A 12516-nucleotide genomic window follows, 5' to 3' on the forward strand; every position below is an offset into this window, starting at 1 on the left:
CATCTGCCCTTTTCTTCTCCTTAAGTCCTTCCCCCTCGCCAGTCCCCTTTCCCCTTTTCCCTGGTTTCTTTCTTTGTTGTTGTTGGCTTCTCTAACTTTTTCATTGGAGCTTTCATTTTCCGGTTGAAGGGCGACTTCATCAGAGTGTATAATTTTAAAAGAGAAAGGGAGAGAGAAAGAGAGACAGAGAGAGAGAGAGAGAGAGAGAGAGAGAGAGAGAATGAAAACTGAAAAGAAAGAAAGAGCCTGAGAGGCCAGAGCTTGGCAAACCAACCTTTGGCATGGTGACCAGGAGGAAGGTTCTGGTAGGAAGTTCGCCCCTCTCAAGTGCTGCCTGGAGTGGGCCAGTGCGCTGCTGCCCTCTGCAGGCGCCAGGGAATAGAGCACAGCAGCAGAGGCTTGTGGAGTCTGGCCTCAGATGGGCCATGTTTATAGAATTCTTTTACCAAAACCAAACAAGGTATTTTCAATTAATTACAACAAAACTTGCTCTTTCCTCCTTAAAAAAAAAAAAAAAAAAAACTATGAACTGCAAAAAATGGGCCAAATAACATCATCTGTGTGTCAGACATAAACTGGTGCTGCATTTTACTGTTTCTCAACTCCAAAAAAAGGAATCCAAACGAACTCTTGAGAGAGAATGGGATGGGAAGTTAAGGACTGTTATTTGTGCAGTTGGAAAGCAGGCTGGTGTAAAAGGATAAGAAATGTGACATTGGGCAAATGAGGGAGTGAGCCAAAAAGGTTGGTTTTCTGCAGTTACTGTTTCTAGGGGTGGCTCCAATGTCTTTGTGCCAAGAATGGTCTCCAGAGGTGACCCCTGAGATGACAAACAGGGTGTGGTGCAGGGTGTCAGGTAGGAAGCAGAATCAAATCTAGGACAGGAAGCAAAGGATTTTGACATGAAGAACAATACAGTTTCTACAATGCAAAATATAAAGGATAATGTTGGTGGTTTGGGCATGTACTCATGTTTGAAAGAGGGTGTCCTTAATTTTCTGAACCACTCATATTAAACTAGTGAATGCCTTATCAGTAAGCATCAGAGATAAACTTTTTCTGCTAGGTGATATTTGTCATTGGTGTTTCTTCGCTATATTTAAAAGAAACATGAGGACCAGCCTTGTTCTACTAAGCAAAATGGTCCCCTTCTTATTAAATGCCCTTCATGGATTCAAAGGAAAAGCAGCCCATCAAGGTAGATTTCACTGCTGCATAAAGAGGTAGAAACTTAATTGTGATTCAGACTGTGACTGTTCTCAAATACACTTTAATTTCAGCTTCATTTCTTTCCATCAACAAACAATTCTTGAGTGACAGCTTTATATAAGCTACTCTGCTTAACAGAATAGACTAGACAGTAAACTCTGGGAGGACAGGAGCCAGGCTCACTTCCCTAACCTGTGCTGGCACATCATAAGCACATAGTAAATATTTGTAAAATGAATATGTGAGGGAAAGAAGAAGCGAAAAGTAGATGCACACAGGGAATATAAAAATAACAAATATTTCCTTACCCTCAGAGAAGTTACTGTCTCATAGAAGGAATAAGCACATAAATAGCCATTCTTGAAATAAAATTGGGTGAGTAAAATAAGATTAGTAAAAACTGAAGATTTTAGAGAAAGAAATGGAGAGAAGTTCCTGTCTTGTGAAGAGGAATCAAGACAATATCCAAGATGGAAAGCATAAGTGTAAAGAATAAGTTTGATTTCAATAGGCAGAGATGAATAAGGGGTAATCAGAGCAATAAAAATTACTTGAGTAAGGATGTAAAGCCAAGAATACAGATTCCATGACTTTCTGGGAATGGTAAGGACTTTGGAAAGTCCAGTGTGGCCCACATACAGGATGTGTGAGATAAGTAGGAGCAGCTAAGGAACTGACCTCAAGTGTCCAGCTAACACAGTCATCTCAGCTTTAGTGAATGCAAAGAACAGGACTAGAGGAATCAGAGGATAGGAAGCCAGCTGGTAAACAATCACACAGATTTTAAAAAGTGGTAAGACAAGCTGGGCATGGGGGTGCACAACTGTAGTCACAGTAATTCGGGAGGCTGAGACAGGAGGATTGCAAGTTCAAGGCTAGTCTCAGCAATATTATTGAGGCCCTAAGCAACTTACTAAGATTCCATCTCAAAATAAAAAATAAAAACAAGGCTGAGAATGTGGCTCAGTGGTAAGGTGCCCTTGGGTTCTATCCCTGATACCAAAACACAAAAACAACAAAAAAGTGATAAGGCAGTTGCAATGGAATTGGAAAAGAATCACAGATGTGAAAACTATGAAGGAAACCGATTGTCAGAATTCGGTGGTGATGATGGCTTTAAGGCTGATAAAGGTATATAATGAGCCTGAGTTTTCCAACCTGACAAACAGACCACAGTGAGGCAAAGAGATAATAATGCTAGAGGAAGCATTCGTTTTCATGGAGAAGAGGAATTGGACTTTGGAGACTTTGATCTTGGATACTTTCTTCCACTGAAAACCAGACTGCCAATTCCTTGGGTACACACAAGATTTGGGGGTTAGTCCCATAGTACCCACTCAGCAAACAATGGGTGAAATTTGTAATTTTACAGTTTGTCTTATATTGACTTTCTCCTTACTGAAAAAGCTTCCCCCTCTATTCTCATCTTTACCATGCTATTTCTGCCTTCTGCCCTCTGAAGAAACAGATTTGATTTCACAACCTGTTGGACTAAAAACACAGCATACTAATCATAACACCATATTCTGCGAGGGCAGATTTAACTACCCAGTACAACAAATTTCAATATGAAATAGTCTGTATACCAAGTCCAAAGCCATGCCCACAGAAACAAGAGAAGCATGGAAACAAATCTACTTACAACAAATTACGTACCACATATAATCTTCTTTTTAAAAAAGAAAGAAAGAAAAGAAAAGGCGTTCTAGGGCTTGGGGTATATAGCTCAGTAGTAGAGCATTTGACTCACATGTGGAAGGCTCTGGTTCAGTCCCCAACACTGCAAAAAGAAAAACAAAAATAACCTTTATCTGGTTACTGTCCGCACAGTGACAGGAAAAGACACAAAATCTAAGAAACTGGGGACCTGTCAGGGACTAGTAATCTCAGTCTAGTGTACATGTATTACAAACTAATTTATTAATTTAACATCAATTGTATTGTCCTGGGGAGAGGAGTCCTGAGCTAAGTGATAGAAGAGTCATTTGACTTTCTACTCCTGACCCCAAATAACAATTAGTTATGGTCTCTTTTGATTCCCTTCACCTATCTCTTCGTCTCACAGCAAACGCACAGTTAAACTCCTGAACTCCAGGAGCATACATTAAAACAAAAAAACATTGAGAATCTGAAGCATAGGATGAGTAAAAAATCAGGGCCAAGAGTTTCTATGTGACACCTTCCCTCTCCACCTACTGGAACCTAAGCTCTTCTGGTCACTTTTCACTTTCTGTTTTAACAACAATCTTCATCACTACCCCTCTCATCTGTACAGACTGCTGAGTTCAGATTGTGACTTGAAATTATGTATTGACTTAAAATGAATTCTAATTAAACATTAAGAAAGTCGAATGTTCCATAATGGGTTCCTGAATAGAAATTTAAAGCTGGAAGGGACCTTTAAGGCCTTCTAATCCAAGCCCTTTATTTTACAGATGAGGAAACTGAAGCCCAGAGAGGTGAAGTGAGGTGCCCAAGGCCACACAGCAAGTTAGAGGCACAGCTAGTACCATAGCTCAAGTCTCCTGACTCCCAGTCCAGTGCTCCTCCCATTACTCCACGGGTCCTGTGTCTAAGCTTCCTGACAAATGCTAGAACGGTAAACCTCCACTAGTATTTTTCCAGACCATGTTAAAACTCTTAAGGGGGGGAAAGGATGCTTTCTTGGATAATGTCAGCCATACGTAGCTCAAGCTGTCTAAAGTTCTGGGACAGGGTCTTTTTATACAGCCAACAGAGTCCAAATGTGGTGCTGTTTGCTTGGCCCATATGCTTTCATGTGTTCCCAGTTAGGCCATTACTGGAGGGAAAGAAACAAGAATCAGCTTGTTTTAAAACAAGGGACATACTGGACTCCCTCCCATCCCCCTTCAGAAAAAAAAATCAAGTTATCTTTAACAGATTCTAAAAATGCCTTTTCCCAAATATGCAGTCAGTTCCTTCAAAGGGCCCTTTGTTTATTTTCAGGAAGAAACCCAAGACAGCTGAAAACCAGAAGGCATCTGAGGAGAATGAGATTACTCAGCCGGGTGGATCCAGCGCCAAGCCGGGCCTTCCCTGCCTGAACTTTGAAGCTGTTTTGTCTCCAGACCCAACCCTCATCCACTCAACACATTCACTGACACACTCTCACGCTCACACCGGGTCATCTGATTGTGAGTACACCAGTGAGGCGGTGATGGTGTCTCCGTGGTGCTTGGAGTAGTGCTTTCTCCCCTGGGTTTGGCTGTTTTGCATTTGGAGCAAGCTGTTTGCATTTGGTCTTCTGAAGTAGCCAAAAGTGCTGCGCCACCATTTTGATTCAGCCAACATCTCTCTATTTTCAAAGCTAGAATATATTTTGAAGCCAGGTAACCAGCCATTTGGTCTCAAAAGACTGATTAATTACATTAGCCACATTCTTCTTCCTAACAGTAACTCAGAAAAAGGAATTGCATTGCTGCTTTCTAAGTATTCTTGATCAGAATAACGGCTCTTCCACCATTACTAAATGGAACAGCAAAACATGGACCTCAGAAGGCCAGTTAGACACAAGAAAACATGCATGTTGAAATTACATAACACAAGTCAGATTCACATTAGTATTGGAGTCTCTTGTAGCTTGGCTGAATTTCTGTCTTTCCAGTTTTTAATTTATTTTGAAGTGGTTAAAGGATAGCATAAATTTACAGAAGAAAAGAGAATGGCTTCCAAGAATTCAAAAGCCACCCAGACTTCACATAGCCAATAAGAATTCAGGTTAAAAATATTTTTTAATTAAAAAAAACTGCCTAAGGGCTAAATTTGGAAATGGGCAGCTTAATGAGATCGTCACTATTGAAACCACTCTTTGCTGTTTATTTTTGCTGTCTTCTCACTAATCTGGAAGTCACTTCTTCAAAGTCTATTTTAAGAAAGTTGATAAATCACGTTTAGGAGTTGTTTTTTTTTTTTTTTTTTTTTTCTTTCTTTCTTTCTTTCTAAAACGTAACCTGATACTAGAGAAATGTGTGTTGACAATGGAAAGGATTGTAGTAAATTTGGGGTCCAAGAATTATTCCTTTTGGTTTTAAGATACCCAGCAACTCTTCTGAACTGATCTCCAGAAAGGATGGCTACAGGCAAAGAGCTGGCATGTTCTTTTTCAGAATAAATAAGATAAAACCAAGAAAGTTTTATTTCAAGAAAGGGACTCTATTTATCCTGCTCTCACAGACAAATGTTATTAATTCGGGAATGAGATTCTATACCGTCTATTGTTATTTTTCTGATAGAACCAATGTAAAATTCTGCAAAGAAGGTAAGAGGAGGGTGGGTCTTGGAGATTCCATTCCTGCTTGCTTCATCTTAATTGTCTCTAAATAAAGGGATAAGACCTCCTGGGGGGGGGGGGGCAGGTGCTCCAGTGCAGAGAGCTTGTTCTACATATAGTGGGGCTGTGACTGCCTTCAGCTGTCATTAGAAAATGAAAAGAGAAATAACAAGATCCAAATCTCTGTAGTCCCATTGTGGTTTGTACAAAGTTGCAGTTTCTGTAGAGAAATATAAGGGGTCAGAAGCAGGGACTGTGTTCTGTGAACTATCATAATAGGACTTTGGACTCGGACTTTCTTGCCTGGTAGTCTCCAGCCTAATAGTAATTACAGGAAGAACTGGAAAATGGTATGGCACTATGCCCACAGACATGTGCACACTGTCCCTACCTACCAGGAAGGTGGCCTGTTCCTGTGGTGAAAGGCCTAGAGCTTTTGCATGCAGACCTTCATTGCTTGGCTTTCTGCCACACCTTATGGGGAAGATTACATTGAATGGCCTTAGCCCAGAAATCTTCTGTTAGAGCAAAAGGAAAGGTTTGTTGAATAGAAAAAGCATTGAGCTTCATTTATTGTCCTTTACCACAAGCATCCTCCCGTCAGGCCTCAGCACTGGCATGGCACACCAACGTTTAAGGAGCAGTGGGAGTACAGGGTCACAGTGCAGCTCCTCAGTGACCCTGAGGAAGCCAGCAGATCTGAGCTCAGGAGGGTGTCTGAATGCCTTTGGAAGGAGAATGAATTGGCGGAGAATCCTAATCTCCAGCTGTTTAGAAAGTCATTCTGATTTTGCCATTAAGATGTGTAAGTCTTCTCGGCTCCAACCTGTTGTTTAAATTGATTATACTTTTCTCCAAATATATTTGGATTGTAGTTTGTCCTGATTTGAGCCTACACTTAGAAGAAAATTGTTTTTAGGAAAGATTCACAGAAATCTGTCCATTTGGAGATTGCTTGAGAGAAGACAGGAAAGAGGTTTATTTTAAGCTGTTAAAATTTTTGGATGCTCTTCTTGCATTCAAGAGGATTTTTTTTTTTTTTTACATTCAAATGTCATTCTTACCATAGATTAATTTAAAAGCCTAATTTCTTTAAGGTAAAATATTCAGTTCCTATTTAGAATCAACAGATTTGGGGCATTTAAAAATAGTGCCCTTGACTTGTTAGTCTCTTTAACTTCAGAAACATTCCACTAGTGTGTGGTATTCCAAGCTTTCCCAAGTGCCTGAATTTTTATAGCACCTTTTTATTTGTCTCACCCTAATGCCCGTTTCCTGTCATTCAATAGGATTCTTCCCAACTTACAGATGAGAAAACTGAGAAAAATGACACCCAGATAGATGAATGACTTGCCTGCAGTTAACCCATTTGAGTACTGAGGGGTGTTTATGTGTTTGCTCTATTGTAAGCAGCCAGAATTCTCTGATCAAAGCCCAAAGATAGCATTCATAGCTCTAAACAGGCATCTTGAATATGTGCAACTACTTGTACTGATGATTGGATTATGAAACAGGATGGATTAGAAACATCCCACAAAAGAAAAGTCTGCTTTACTAGTAAGGGTGGGTAAGCCACAGTGTTTTTGCATATGAAGGACAGAGGCCATGTTTTAGAGCAAAGATGCTAAGTCTGATACCCTAAATTTTCAGTTGGCTCTTTAACCTGTGGAGCCACTTCACATTCAGCAAAACTTCCCCCCACAATATTCAAAACAAGTATGGTCGAGATAGGCTCTCTGTGTGAGCTGATGCAGTTCATATTGCTCCAGAAATGTGTGCTGCTTTGCGGTGCACCCACTAACACAATCTCCTCTCAGCAATATTCCCCCATTACCTCCTAGCTTGTCACCTCTATGCCATTTCTTAAAACCTAATGGTAAACAGATTCAGATGATGATAATGGAAGGCATTAAGATGAGTCTGGGAATGCAAAGGGCACAAAAATCCTAGGTGTTTGACAGGCTGAGTAGGAGCTGAGCCAAGCTCTCCCTATAAATGCTTAAACAGGACTAAACCAAGTCAGTAGAGCAGACGAAGCTCTCCATATGAAAACCTTTCTTGACAACGACCAAGCTGTAGCACATCACAGTCATATTCATGTGATAGACGCAACCAGAACTTTCACTTGCATATTTCTTCCATTTTGTTTTCCCCCAAATAAGGCTCACATTGAAGGGAGAAGTTGATTCTGCTCTCCTGGCGGTCCTCCCTACTTCTGGCGGTAGATCCACCTAGTCTGATGTCTTTCTTTTGTGGAAGCTGCTATCTGTAGTTACTTCCCCTCCTGTGTTTTGCGCTGGACTCATCAGACTGTCTCATTTTTTGTGTCTTTGCCAAGATGCACTTACGCATTAACAGTTTTTATTTATTTTTAATTTAACCTTTACACATTACCAAACTGTTATGTGGGTGGGTTTAACTTTAGCTCTGTAGGTAGTGTGGTTCTGCCGGGCTGAAGGCTGTCGAGGAGACTATGGACTCTTCCTTTTCTATCTCTTCCCATCTACCTTCTTTGTCCTTCCCCCTCCCAGCCCTTCACTTCACCCGTCCAACTCTCCATGATTAAAAATTTTAGTACACTTGGCTCATTTTGAACTTTTAAGCCATTTTTTTAGAGAACAAAACAAAGAGGATTTTTATGGCAAACTCCATTAATGCCACATTAAGGCTGACATTTTAATTACCCCCAAGTCAGGAAATGCGAAGTTCAGGTTCCCACAGCAACAGAAACTGTCCCCTTGAGTGCCGGCATCACAGCAGAGTCTTTCATTCCCTGATTACACAACATGGGGCGTGGGGACATTGTTTTTATCCACGTATGTGGAAAGGAGCAGGGCTTTTATCCTTTGTTTCTTTCCTGTAACTACAGTTGAAGATATGGGTCTTTAGCGTCTCTCCCCAAACCATCTATATGTATTATCCTGAAACGGAAGACTATTATAGTTCTACATGTGCACACGGACAGAATTAAAGTTGCTGTGGGAACATTAACTCTGATTTCCGGACTTCCGTGCCAGTCACATTTAAACCATAATGTTGTAATTTTTGGCATGTAATAAATGTGCATTTCATGTACACAGACAGAAAGAAGCATAAAATGTATTTTAAAGAGCAATTAATTACTAACTTTGTGATTAAAAAACATTTGGTGCATGTTCCTTCCCATTTAGCATCAGCTGCTGGTCTTAGCCAGGCCTAATAGATGACATACTGTGTCTCATCCTGTATCTCAGATGTACTTACTGTATGTTCCTGTTCTTCTAGATAATTAATTCCCTTAGTAAAGCTGTAGGGGGAAAACAAAATGGAAGGAATATGCAAGCATGTAAATAGGGTAAGGGATATTTTGAAGGAAATGATTCATTTCTGCAAATAAACCTCTTAGTCCCTGATAAAGAGCCAGAAATCTGCTAAGTGGGTGTAGACAAAGGTTTCTGGCCACCTTAGAGCATCTGGTCCAGGGCCATAAGAACAACTTGAAAGCAGATTTCCCCATGAATTCCAGGCATGCCCAGTGGAGGAGCAGTTTTACTCCTTAATAACTTTTTTAGGCTTACTGCTTAAAAAGTTATTTTACTCTGTAACAACTTTCCAGTTTATATTCAAACTGGAAAGGAAAACTTGCAGGGAAATCAGGTAAGATGTGGACTTTGGCACAGAAGGCCTGACTTCAGAATAGTGTTTTTTCTTCCTTTCCATTTGAATCTGGTTGACCCATTTGTGTTAGAGAAGGAAGTGTCTCAAAACTGCTTCAATGGGTTTGCAATTGAAAGGAATTAGTAGAGGTACTCTGAGATAGTGTTTTAACATGCAAATGCTTGAGTACCTACTCAGAAACTGAGTGAGATAAAAATTTTACCAAAGGAATGTGTAGCTTAAACTCTGATATGGCTTTTAGGGGACATGCTCATGAAGATCCTCTTGCTACTTGTTCATTCTCTCCTCTGTCATGCATTCCTTTTTGTTCAGTTGGGCTACATATGGTATTTAACCTTTAAGAAAGATACTTCAGTTTTACAGAGCTCTGATTTGCTTTTCCTTGGGCTGTCTCTATGTGTGAATGTATGTCTGTCTGAGTGAAAACTGCTCAAGCAAGTTTGAAGGTCTCTTTGGCAAATTTGACTGTGCGTTCAGAAAGTTTCCAATCGGAAAGCTGATTCAGTGTAAAACCTTCCAAAAACTTCCTGAGGCACCTGTTCACATGAAAAGATTGAATTTCTGTTGGAGGTGCTCAGAAGGCAGTGTTTATAACTGAAGATCTCTGTTTGGTGTGCCAAAAAATGAAAAACATTTTGGCCCCAAAAAACCTCCATAAATGTTCAAAATGTATAATCAAACAAAAGCTTCATTTGGATTCAAATGCATGTATCTCAGCAGATGTGTCTAAACTAACTGGAATCCCACAGGAGCAGCTGAACTGGATTTTGGTATGTCTTGATAACTGAAAGAGTTATTCTTAGACTTTGGAAGGACAAAAATGGTCCATCTGTGTAGAACCGTAATAGAGACATGGCAAAAAACAGCATCCTCTGAAAGAGTTTATTTATGGAATTTAGGACAAGTTGGACAATCCTGAAAACATTTTGGGGTCACACTAATTTGCAGGAGAAATATAGTCCAAATGGGATGGAATAATAATCACAGACGGTTAAGATCCTATGGCTTGCAAATTAATTTTCTAATAAACTCCATGTGAGTTAAGCAGTAAATAGAGCATCTTTCATATAACTAGGTGCTCTCCTTGCCTCCTACGTGTCTTGCATTCCTTTTTATTCTAAGTTTTATATGGAATTATATATCTATTTTTCTATTGCTAACAGTTTCAACTGGTTTTCTGCCATTTCAATCAACCAGATAAACTTATTATCTGTTAAATGTGGATTTTATATTATTTCTCTTCCTAAAAAGTTAGATTTCTGCCTCTGAGTTAATTGATATATAATCTCTTTAGAATTATGTTTATTACCTTTTATACCCTCTTATTTATAGATCTGAGTTCTTAGTGCAGCACTTATACATTAGAAGCCCAGCTGATTTTTTTTATTTGCTCTAATTTCCTAGTTTCCACGTAGTGTATTTGTGACCACATTTATTTTTTAAAAACAAAATTTTTGAAGTCTCATGTCTTAATCTTATAACATTGGTCCCTTTTAATAGAATTTGCCCTTTCCCTGAAGTGCTAATTTAATTGTCTTCCATGGCCACAGAATACACTAAGTTCTGGTATTCACTCTTACCTCAGCCATTTCTACATTCATTTATTTAGTCATTAATTTAGTCATTGACGAAATGCTATAGAACCCCTGCTTCTGCCCCAAATCCTCAGCTAGGATTAGTGATAAAGCTATGAACCAGTCTCTCACTTTAGGAACCTTGTGTTCCCAAATACTTTACATAAACACTCCACTTAACTGGTAAAGGGGTAAACACAAATGTAGTATGGAAATGTTTGCCTCTGCACAAAATGCTATGTGGCTCCCCAGGAAGAAGCCTGTAGCAGCAGGAAGGGCTCCACAGGAAAGATGACGTTAAAAAACAATCAAAAGAAGTGGATGCATGTGAAGTAGACAAGGGAAGGAATGGCATTCTAAGGAGAAGGAACAGAAGCAATCCACAGAGGCCACAAAGAACATGGTGTTTTCAGAAACCAGGAACTCCATTATGATGCTGAGAGCTTCTTAGGCTTTAAGTTTATATTTGGGTAACATTGCCTGTTCTTGTAATTAAGCTGGGATGAATTGCGTGTCCTTTTAGAGAATTTGCTTCTCAAATAATCAAACAAGATCCCCATTTATTTTCTAATAGACAAAGTGCCCTTCCTTCCACATAGTCAGTAGACGTAAGATAGTATTCTAAGTGACCTGAAGATGTTTCAATGCATCTCAAAATAACTTTTCTTATTAAGAAAGGTATATTTCTGGGGCCACAGAATCACCCATACATGTCATTGCTGGATCTCTGTTACTGACTCTTGTGCTCCATAGGCCCCAGAAATCTGTTGTTCTAGAGAATTCTCCCAGGTTCCTTGGTAAATCTGCTCTCATTCCTCTTTGCCTCAAGTCACACCATGCGATATTGTCCTCCCAAATATTGCATGGGTATGCTTATGATCATCCAAGTCTAGACTGCTGATGGCCAGGATCCTTTTCTTCATTTTGTTATCTCATCCTTGCTGGAGTATATCCTTAATTTTTATCTGTAGCAGCTAGTAACAGTTTTACATGTGCTTCCTCTGCTTATGGCAAATTTCATTGTATGAAATTAGTGATTCTCCGTATCTGTCATGGCTTCTCACATCTTAACTTAAAAAAAAAAAAAATTAGAAAGCACACATGCATTATAGCCCTTGAAGGTGAATCATTGAGGATCAACTGAGAGCATGCATAGGGATTCTTTAAGGACTTTTGGTTTTAAAGAAATTTTGTCATTCCACAGTCACCTCACACTAGGTGCCCTGGTCAAACACTTATCATTCATCAGTAGAATCAGCTCCTTTTTTGTTTTTCTTCTGCCGACCCCCCTTCATGTGCCAGTTGGAACTTTTTATCAGCACTGTTACTTGTTCTTAACCTATTATTGTACAAACGAGGAAACTGAGATCCAAAGAGAGCAAATACCATACCAAAGGGTTTCCAACACAGTGATTGACAGAGTCAAAAAGAGAATCCTGTTCTTGCTCCCACTGTACATGGAGCCTTTTCTGAGTCTGTTTCTAAACAGAAAGGAGTCAGGACTATTCATATATCAATTTACTGGATGCTTTGAAAATGGAGGACCACAGGATAGGTATTATAGGATGCAGTTTTATAAATTGGAGCCCTATGCTCAGAGATTTAAGAGTCTAATAGAGAAGAGTAGACACATTCACAAACAGCTGCCCCGCAGGGTGGTTAAGGATTTCCACGCACCAGGACCCACCAGAGTCTCAGTTCACTCAATTCACAATTGGCAAATGTGTAGAGTACATCCACGTACCTCACACAACACTGAGTTCATGGGTGCACCAAGGTAGAAAC

General features: G+C 39.7%; 1 protein-coding gene across 20 annotated transcripts in view; it reads left to right on the forward strand.

Annotated features, from left to right (window-relative positions):
* Positions 1–12516, forward strand: part of Zbtb20 (zinc finger and BTB domain containing 20) — an 806989-nt gene that overhangs the window by 738287 nt on the left and 56186 nt on the right. For all 20 annotated transcript variants that reach the window (XM_071615331.1, XM_071615319.1, XM_071615317.1 and 17 more), the window contains 2 exons: positions 3645–3808; positions 4177–4364. In XM_071615331.1, the coding sequence (XP_071471432.1) occupies positions 3798–3808; positions 4177–4364 (199 nt within the window). In that variant the 5' untranslated portion in view covers positions 3645–3797. The remainder of the gene's footprint in view (positions 1–3644; positions 3809–4176; positions 4365–12516) is intronic.

Source organism: Marmota flaviventris, chromosome 8, assembly GCF_047511675.1.
Source record: "Marmota flaviventris isolate mMarFla1 chromosome 8, mMarFla1.hap1, whole genome shotgun sequence".
In the NCBI taxonomy this organism is placed as follows: domain Eukaryota; kingdom Metazoa; phylum Chordata; class Mammalia; order Rodentia; family Sciuridae; genus Marmota; species Marmota flaviventris.